At 39.0% G+C, this 10,216-nt stretch overlaps 1 protein-coding gene across 2 annotated transcripts; it reads left to right on the top strand.

Annotated features, from left to right (window-relative positions):
• Positions 1–498: 498 nt before the first annotated feature.
• On the top strand, positions 499–9,646 carry tmem87b (transmembrane protein 87B). Of its 2 annotated transcripts, none has more exons than XM_034209661.1 (19): positions 499–745; positions 1,514–1,574; positions 1,674–1,765; positions 1,853–1,987; positions 2,070–2,123; positions 2,338–2,500; positions 2,767–2,828; positions 3,177–3,360; positions 3,446–3,545; positions 3,649–3,742; positions 4,375–4,446; positions 5,809–5,917; positions 6,033–6,091; positions 6,165–6,268; positions 6,360–6,433; positions 6,544–6,611; positions 6,793–6,845; positions 6,942–6,972; positions 7,845–9,646. In XM_034209661.1, exons 1-19 carry the CDS (start codon positions 575–577, stop codon positions 7,884–7,886), a joined length of 1,728 nt encoding a protein of 575 aa, XP_034065552.1. In that variant the 5' UTR covers positions 499–574; the 3' UTR covers positions 7,887–9,646. The 2 variants fall into 2 exon arrangements, with proteins under 2 accessions (XP_034065552.1, XP_034065551.1); XM_034209660.1 differs by lacking the exon at positions 4,375–4,446 and adding an exon at positions 4,648–4,719 and having other exon boundaries at positions 500–745.
• The last annotated feature ends 570 nt before the right edge of the window (positions 9,647–10,216 follow it).

The raw sequence follows: 10,216 nt of genomic DNA, 5'->3' as shown, positions 1-10,216 counted from the left end.
ACACTCTGGTACTTATACTTTTGGTGGGGTATGTCATTTTGGAGAAAGCAGCTCGAGTGCGCTAGAATTTGAAAGTACACAACCGGAAAAAATCTGCCACTTCCTTACAGAGCCCCTCCTCCAACACACACGAACGCGCACATGACCAATGGGGGCACGAGATAAGTTTGTGCACAGATGGAAGGCTGACAGGCAGGTAGGCCATCCAGTTACTTTACCCGGGCCGGCTCAGATGATTGGTCGTGCTTTTTACAGCGCCATGGCTTCCACAGATGACATATTTTTATGTATTTATTGTCAAAGCATTTAATATATTCATTGCTATCGGGATGTTAAGAGCATTCCATGGAATATAACAAGTGTTTCTGAAATAAATTACATACGCCACCTTTAAGTACAATATATGTGTAGTTCTTCCACCTCAGGCCACCTATGCAAACTGCAAATACAATTTTCCCGGTGCGCTCCAGCCTTCAGGCTCCAGCAGCACACAGAATGGCCCGCCTGTGGGAGACCCTCCTCCCGGCGGCTGACTGCCAGACTGCGACTCCTACAGGAAGTGTTCATACAGTCTATGGTTCATTCCCACAACGACATGGCTGCTGCAGTCAGGATGAGGACGTGGAGCTGTCCGACCTCAGGAGTTTTCTATCCATGGACTGTCCTTTTTGTAGCTTTACTATGTACTATAAATGCTGTTGTTGCTGCACCAGAGACGGGGCTTTGGAAAATCACAGTTGTAAATGTGAGTATCTTACCGGAAATACTAATTAACGGCAGCACCGGTTAGCTAACGTTAGCTACATTAGCCTTGTTGTGCTCGCTAACAGCTGTAAGGTTGGGGACAGTGGTGACATCTGTTTTTAATTAATGGTATACCGTTGAACACTCTCCACTGGGACTTGCTGTCGTATAGGTTTGGATAAAGTATGTCAACCGCAAGAGCAGATTCATGTAAGTTAATTAACATTGCCTTGTCGAGAAGGGCTGATATGCACTTTGAGGTTAGCCTTCGGTTAACGAGTGGCTACATCTTAAATTGGACAGCTGTCCAAAGATGCTTTGCCATGACACATCGTAAAATATATATTTGTCCCAGCCTTCTTCGTTTTAATAAACATGAAAACACACCCTGATATACAGCCAAGTGCTTGCACAGTGCAGTTTCTTCTTCTCGGTGTTAAAGCACAGTTCCTGGTCTCAATCCAAACAGAACCAGAAAGCCTCGATCAATAATTTAAGAAGTGCAGTTTCAAATTCCCTCTGCTGTAATCTCTGTTTCTAGATCTTATTTCAGTTTGAGTTGTGCTGAGAAGCAGGGTGCAACTTGGAGAGGTCACCAGTCTATTACAGTCCTCATACAGACATGCATACAAACCGATGGACAATAGTTTCTGTTTCACCTCAATCATTGCCAGATTCATAAACACAGATAATAGCCAATTTTGTAATACAAAAAGTATCCTTTGTCTCAATCCAGCTCACTAACAAACTTTATGTATCCATCCTGCAGACATCCAGACCTCTGCTGTTAAGGAAATCAATGTATAAAGACACTGACATTGAATTAAAAGGTAAGACATACAAAATATGCTTATACTGTATCATTACCTCCAAAAATGAGCCCCTTTTTGTCCCCCCTGTTCGTCATAACATGTGTCTCTGTCTTTTAGTTGTGCGTTTCGGCTGTCCCGAGGAGGTGACCTTATCTATTCACTGGTATTTAAAATACTACCCCTGTCACAATGAATTCAACAATATTGAAGTAAGTTCAGAAGCATAATGTTATACTAGTTATCTTTAGAAACGTGATTGTTTCAAAATGCTGAGTGTAGACTGTCATTGTCTGTAGGAAATGTACTCGAGAACACCGCTGAGTCGAGGGGAGAGCCTGGATCCAAATCCCCTCGGACAAGGAGAGTGCATCGAACACAGACATAGCCCAGTGACATGTAACAGTGGACTGCACTCCTTTCCAATGCTCAAAGTAGGTTTATTACAAGTCATTTTATAGTCACACATGTGGCATCATGGCATTTATTATCTCCCAATAACTCTGTGTTTTTCAGAAAGCCAAAGGAGATCCACGTCAAGTCGCTCCTCCTCGGAAGGGGGAACTGCCTGTAAGAAAAGAAACCTGCTCTTTAATGTTCATAATACTGTACAATACAATTATGTGAGTTTAAGTTTACAAAGATTCAAGAAAAAATATTCCAGGAAATCAACAGAATGTATTCTTCCAGTTTTCAGTGTTTATTTGACTAATTAAGTGTTTATTTAAGTGGTTTTTACATACATAGTATTAACGAACACTGAATTACTTTTATCATACTGCAGGATGAAACATGGATTACTGAGGAGTATGACAGCAGCAGCATGGCTAAGAACGGCAGCGTTAATATCAACGACAACGTCATAGCAACCACGTGGAAGGACGGTCCTTATCTGCTTGTGGTTAAGTTTGAGTCTAGTAAACCGGAGGCTAACTGGAATTTAACAGGTGAGTTTATTTCAAACACACAAATACATTAGGAGAGACAAAGAATAACTTCAACGCCCTTATTTGAACTTTGCCCTGGAAATGCAGTAAAAAGCAAGAAGTGGTTTGTGGTGCATGAGTGTGCAGATATACTTCCTTAATAAGAAGCTGACTCATAAACGCAAAGCTGTTTTGCGCAAACACTGCCGTCTCCACCAGAACAAATAATAATGTGAAAGTGTTGGGAATCATGTTTCAATATTCTAATGGCTGAATTTCTTTTCCAGTTAGTGTGGTGATGAAAAGCAGCCGTGGCTACATTTCGATCACAGAATGGCCTCTAATGATTGTGAGTAGATGATTTTAATAATATGATATATGTACATTTATTGAATGTGCCCATGATGCTTTCCTGGCTTAATGGAGGATAGTATTTAAATGTTTTGGGTACGTACATATAAGTAATAGCACGACCAAATATTTGGCTTACACTTCAAAGGGAAAGTTCACATAAACCCCCCCAAATGTACAGTTTTTGAATTCACTTAATATCAGTGAATTATGTTTCACATACTGCATATTAATTGACCCCAAACCTCATCAATTTCTGTGAAAAGTCCTAATAGTACACAAAAATATGTTTTTGAATGAACATTATATATTGTTCTGTATTTTGTAATAACTGCTCCTGTTGTAGTTCTACATGGTGATGTGCATAGTGTACATCCTGTACGCCCTGCTCTGGTTCATCTGGGCCGCGTGCTACTGGAAGGATCTGCTGAGGATCCAGTTCTGGATAGCAGGGGTCATATTTCTGGGGATGGTGGAGAAGGCTGTCTTCTGTGCAGAATATGAAAACACCAACACTGTCGGCTCAGCTTGTGAGTGTCTCCAGATCACCATTTCCCTTTTCATGTCAGTTATTAATATTTTCAGTTTTTCTAAATGTTTATTTCCCCCCTTCAGCTCCAGGCTTGTTGATCTTTGCCGAGCTGGTCTCTGCTCTCAAAAGGACTCTGGCTCGATTACTCGTCATCATTGTCAGCCTGGGCTATGGCATCGTAAAGTACGTCAATACTTATTTGAACACACACCTACTTGTTTTTTCTTATACTACAATTATTGTACAAACAAAACCACTTTCTTATTTAATGTTTGTCTCCTTTCAGGCCTCGTCTGGGGCAGGTGATGCACAGAGTCGTGGGGCTCGGCATTCTCTACTTTGCCTTTGCTAGCATTGAAGGTGTTCTGAGAATAACTGGGGTGAGTTGTGATTATTAAACATAATTAGCTTATTTAGTCTGAACCCAGTGGTAAAAAAAACAACAACATAATATTTAAAACAATTTATATCAGAAGAAATCAAACACCTCCTGAAATAGGAGAAGCTTCAACCAAAGGGGTGTACCATGAATGGAGATTATGACAGTTTGACAGTGCTGGTAAAAAAATACACCAATTACAAAAGAAAAAATCTATTATTATACATTGGCTGTAAAAGCTTAAGAATTTTTTGTTGCCACGTTTTCTCTCTTTAATTATTTGCAGAAAAGAAGGGGAAAAGAAAGTTGATAACCAACATCGGGTATCCCTAACATGTGATTGATGTTTTAGTTTAGAACTATTTAAAAAATCGACCTTGCATTGTCGTACATCCCCTTTAACTATTGTTAGTTGGCAAATAACAAAACGTTTATTTGGTGATTTATAAGTGTCTGATGATCAATGAGCAGCCTGATAGTTTCACTGCTGCTCAATTGATAATAACCTAATGATAACATGTCTTGAGAATGAACAAGGAGTTTTTAAAGCTCTGTGGTTTGTTGTAAAGTTGTATTTTGAACTAAAACTGACATCACAATCTTTGTATTTTTTTGGGGGGGCCAAAAATCAAGGGACGAGACAATGGCACCGCTCTTATTACAGAAATAGTTCTGGCCGTGCTTGACTCCTGCAACATCTGGTTCATATCCTTCCAGTGTAAAGCTCAGCAGCAACATTGATCAATAGTTATTGTACCTTCATGTTGACATATTGAAGTGTTCTTGTCTTGGTGGGAGTTGTTGGTGTTTCCTTCTCTGCACTTTGGTAAATGGTTCTTTATTTCACTGGCCATGATCTCTCTCCTCTTCCTTTGCCTCCTGGTCCTGCTCTATCCTCCCTTCCAGGCGAAAGACTCTGACTTGGCCCTGCTGGCCGACATTCCCCTGGCTCTGCTTGATTCCTCTCTATGCTGGTGGATATCCTTTTGTGCCCCCACAACCTTTTCCCTGTGTGGTTCCCCCCTGCTCCCCTCCCCCCCTCACATGAGCCCACGTTAGTCCAGGAGATGTTCATTTGCTTCTCCCTTTCCCAGATTATTAGGCACCCTACTTACAGTACAACATGCATTAATATATCATCATCATTCATTTATTCACTGAAATTGATAACGACTATTTTTTTTGTACAATTGAACTGCTCTTCAAATCTTACATTCTTACTGCTTCTTTTCTTGCACAGTCAATGGTATTTTGCTGTTCTTCCATTACTGGACTTTCTCGGTCTTAATTGGGAGAAGATAATTGATTTGCATGAGCACCTGCCACCTTTACCGGTGTTCCTGTGTGAAAATCATTAAATATGAGGGGCCACTAGGTTTGGCAATTTGGATAAAAGTTCAGTTGCAATATATTTATTGAAAGTTATTATACAAATGTAAATAATTTGTAATTGTTAATAGTTAAAGAAATCAAGTCTGTTTCTAATTTACCATATTAATTTTAGCCCTCGTCTGCTACAAAAGATGTTTGAGACAAACAACATTGCAGAACTTGTCTCCAAGATTTTATTAGGTATAACAAATACAATTCTAATACGAGTATGGAGGAGCTTAAGTTGAATAGATGAGTCTAACAAATAGTCATTTTATCCCAGGAGACTTCTCTTCTTGTCCTTTGTCACAGAAAAGTCAACAATTACTTATTTTAACGTAACATCATTTTTCTCAACAGATTTATTTCATGCCAAACCATAATCTTTTACTCAACCTAACATAAGTCGTTTTGTTTTGTTTCAATTCAAAACGTGTTATAAACTTGACACTGTAGTCCTGGAGAAAATCTGGATTTTATCTGGAGTCAGCTTTGTCATTTGACATTCATTTGCTTAGTTACGGTTGGCAAGGGACTACTTTGCATTATCTTATTTTATATATTTAAATCTGACTCAGGCCCTGGGGGAAAGAGTTTGTTTATAATAGTATATTGAGGTTAAAGTCTCATACATAGATTTGTTTGTAAAATGGTTGCCATGTAATGTCGCCCCATGTTTCCTTGACTGCCATTAACATCTTTGTCAGCCTGGCACAAACCATCAAGACTCTGAAGCTGAGGAGAAACCCCGTCAAGTTGTCTCTCTACAGGCACTTTACAAACACTCTAATATTTGCCGTCATTGGTAAGTGAATTACTCAAGAAATGCTACTATCCATATAAAACCGGTTCGAACTGAAGTCATAATGGAGTATCCAGAAAACACACTGACATCCGTGTCTCAAACATTTCTTTCTCAGCTTCCGTCATCTTCATGGGTTGGATAGCAAAGAAGTTCCGGCTTGCAGATTGCCAGTCTGTGAGTATCTGCACTTTCATCAGCATTAACAACAATACATTATATATTTAATTTGACTTATTTTTGTGTGAAGGATTGGATTGAGCTGTGGGTGGAGGATGCTTTCTGGAGGTTCTTGTTCTCCGTCATCCTGCTGGTCATAATGTTTTTATGGAGACCCTCTGCAAACAACCAAAGGTGAGTAACACATTAGGAATGTTGAAATTATGAACATGTGCAGAATTGGACACTTTTTAATGTGTATTATTAATCACTTCAACATCCACAGGTACGCTTTCACACCTCTCATGGATGACTCTGACGACGAGGAGATAGAGGAGTTTGTCGCCTCTACAAACATTGGTACGGTGACATCATGGGAGCCTTACCCAGAACACCTGAAACATTTACAGTGTCCAATATTATTGTAATGTACATATATTTAATATTTCCTATGTGTTTGGTCTTCACAGCTGAGGGCATAAAGTTGAGATCTAAAACTGAGACGAATGGCACAGTGAAGCCTACGGAAGCAAACACAGTCAGTACCACAACGGCACACTTTTGGAATATATCATTTAAATAACTGTGGTTAATTGAATATGAAGCATTTCTGATAAGAGCAGCTTTCCAAATTTAGGAAAAGCGGCTGTAGAACTCTTCACATGTACCAGCAGATGGCAGTGTTTGCTTCTTTTCACGCCCTTTTTCCACTTGTGCAGGAGGAAGACTTGAAGTGGGTGGAGGATAACATTCCTAGCTCTTTTACTGATGTGTAAGCATCCGTTCACATTTCTATTCATTAATCTGCCAAAGTCTTTTCATACATGTAATTCTAACAGTCTCTCTTTGTTCCTGTTTGTTACTGCAGAGCTCTACCAGTCCTGCTCGACTCAGATGAGGTAGGAATAACTTTAGAATCTATAAATATTTATAATAACAGGACCCGCACACCTTATGACTTTAACCAGAGACATCTGGTCTAAAGACGTGGAGAGGAGTATCAAACAGTATGGGAGAGAGATGTGCTCAATATGTTAGAGACTTATTTTGGACTTACTGTGTTGGTGACTATATGAGGACTGACTTCATGACTCTTTTTCTGAGTTTTAGGCATATTCTTTGTTCATACCTTCATTGAAATCAAGCACTTATTACCCGACTGTTTGCTAAAACCCTCCTTTGAGTAAGGATTGTCCAATGATAGCTCAGCAACAGAAACCTGTCACTCTGGATCGCAAATAATGTGCGTGACGGTATAATTAGACCAATATATAATAATATACGTTTTTAAAGAGTAACTGCTGCTTGTCCTGGTAATTGGTCGTGACAACATCCTCTCCAACTGCTTGTGATGTATCATAGCATTTAAACCCTAAAGATCCAAACTACATCACAGTGGGATGTGGTCAGGAGTACAAGTAGCTATCTACAGCTGGTCAAATCTGCTGACTATCCCAGTATTATTCCCAGCTCCAATTTGGGACTTCTAAGGTCAATCTTACTAGCTCTTTCTGAAATTAGGGACCCATTGTTTAAAAAGTTCCTTATAACCCCAGGTGGTACTGCTGCCACTGTTATTGTGAACTGCGTTAGCTCTGCCAGGATGGAAACCATGACAGGCGTAGCCAAAGTAACTGAGGAGATGTGAGGTGGTAACAGTATGTTGCTTCTGAAGTATAAAACACTGGTTTCCTGGGAATCACTGTCTAAAACTGAAATGTCAAATAGTTTGGACAATAAAGGAAGTTCCTCTTTGCTGATTATTTTCCAGGAAATCATGACGACCAGATATGAGATGTCAAAGCTGGAATGAGGCGAATCCTTTCCAGACACGGAGGGAGACAGTCGGCCGTCCCTCGCTCTGCAGCGGGGGGTTCTCTAGGATTTCCAGGCAGGTGGTGGTGGTGGAGTGCCATTTAGTTTTTCGGGGGATCTTCCAGTAAGGCTTCCGCTTCGCGGGGTAGTGCAGACCACAGTGTAGAGGGAGCTCTGCTTATTTCCTCGACTTCTCAAGAGCAAAGGACTCTTCCAGAGAAAACTTGTCTTTTCACTGACCAAAAGGTTCACCATTTTCCTTATTATTATCAGTTTAGAGCATTTCTTTCCAAAGAGAACATTTTCCTTTTATAAGTGCTATATTTATTTCTTTTATTTTCATGTGGATTTATTTTTATCAGAGAATGAGTAATAGTGGGCCTCATGCATGAACATAGTCTCAATTATATGTTAAGTGTCTTTTTGCGGGGAATCTAGATGCTATCGGTCTGCTGGAATTCGATAGGATGCTTATTTATTATGGGAAAATAATTAAAAGCCCTTTTTATTTTTTTTCAGTAATTGAACCAAGGACTATTTATTTTAGCTGTGTTTGCAGCCAGAGGAGAGATAGAGGATTTATCTTCCGTTTGTATATTCATCTATTTCAAACATTCATTTTCATGTGACTAAGTGAAACACTTTTTTATTTTATTTGTTTCTTTGCCAACTTTAAAATGAATAATTCAAACACATTGACTTTAAGTAGATCATTTGCTTTTATGCACTTTGAAGATCACAGCTGTGAGTAAATGTAGTTCTTGTATGAGGCCTATCTGTTCAGGTAATTGAGAATAATGTGTGTGAAAGGGTTTCATTCTCCAGACATACTGAGTATTGGTGTGTGATCAGGGGGCGAGGAAGAAGCACAAACTAGTGATGTGTACAATTGAAATGTAACTGGGTTCAGTAGTGTATAATTGGGGGGTGTAATCAGGTTTTGATGACCCTACGTGTTTGGGTGGGCAGGTTTGTGTATTCTGAGAATAAGGAGCAATATGTATGTCAACATAGAGTTAAAGCATTTCATTATTTATTTGTGTTCTAAGTGTACTTATAAGTTGTTAAAGAGTGTCTGTGCCTATGTTTACTCCAAAGTGTGTTTACAATGTGTGCTTCCTTTTCTAACTGCAGCTTGTTTGATTTATTAGTGATATGAACATGTGGTGGTTTCAAAAGCACCGTAATAACATTTATTTTCTGTCAAAGGAGGCTTATCATTTCTGAAAATGGCTGCCCCAGTGTTTTCGTCTGTGTAGTTTTGCAACACTGTAGTCTTAATGTCTGTTGTCTTAAGTAAATGTAACAGCAAGAAGTTTCTGTCTAGGCCATTCCTTATGACACATTACATAAGTTATGTGGTTAGCATAAGCACAAGCTGATCACTTAAGTTTATAATGTCACTGTTCTGGGTTTTTTGGATGGAAACCTGGAATAATTGTGCTTATGATGGCACGCTGTCCTTCTGTTATATAAAACTGCAGACACCTGCAGTGAACCTCGATTATTTGTACAGATGGGTTTTGGCTGATTCCTGTTATTCCATAATTCCACAGGTGGAGAAGTGTCTGGATAATATGCCTGTTCTTTTTTTATGGGTGTCATGAAAAACCTTTCATACCAGCAGTTTTCTCCTCTCTTCCTTCTCAGGAAGTGTGTATGATCAGAATAGATAATCAAACGCAGGAGCGTGTTTGTTTCCTGGTCTTTGATTTTTCAGCATTAATTTGGCAAATAAAACATACATATTTTACCATAGCTGTGATTTTGCTGCGTCATTTACAATATGTTTCTTCTGTCTGTCTTGTGAGTACAAGATTCAGGAGTTCAGAAGAGGAACTGGAGAACAATCTGTTGAATGAAAGGGCTTTTGTGAGGTAAATGATGATGAATGACACGATACTGAGAGGACATTTTGAATAAAACCAAGTTCCTAAAATTACCCTGAGTCTCAAGCCATTAGCCCAAAAAAACCTGTGAGCCAGAGTGCTGAAACAGAATAACATCCACAAACTGCCCAATGTATCAGACATAATGACATTGCAAGTTATTTTATACCAAACCGGTTAAACCTCTCAAATGTTTTCAAAATCAGAATCGGTTTTATTGCAAAGTAGGTTTACACATAATGGAACCTGCTTTGGTGTAAATGGGGCATACGAAGACACAGAAGAAAGGAGCAAAAATAGGACTATTTTAAAGACTTGTAACAAATTATAAATTAAAACAATATTTACACAAAATATATATACGTGAGAAACTGAGTACAGTAAAATAAAATATGAAATACTATATTCTATGTGGAGAGCTGTGCAGATTTAAAAAGTT

The sequence above is a fragment of the Gymnodraco acuticeps genome, unplaced genomic scaffold (genome assembly GCF_902827175.1).
Source record: "Gymnodraco acuticeps unplaced genomic scaffold, fGymAcu1.1, whole genome shotgun sequence".
In the NCBI taxonomy this organism is placed as follows: Eukaryota; Metazoa; Chordata; class Actinopteri; order Perciformes; family Bathydraconidae; genus Gymnodraco; species Gymnodraco acuticeps.
The sequence above is the reverse complement of the archived record's forward strand: the minus strand, read 5'-3'. Positions and strand labels throughout refer to the sequence as shown.

Coding starts and splice junctions, on each gene's coding strand:
- tmem87b (XM_034209661.1), top strand. CDS start 575: ATGGTTCATTCCCACAACGACATGGCTGCTGCAGTCAGGATGAGGACG. Junction 2,501..2,766: donor GGCTAACTGGAATTTAACAG/GTGAGTTTATTT, acceptor TTTCTTTTCCAG/TTAGTGTGGTGATGAAAAGC. Junction 6,269..6,359: donor CCCTCTGCAAACAACCAAAG/GTGAGTAACACA, acceptor CAACATCCACAG/GTACGCTTTCACACCTCTCA.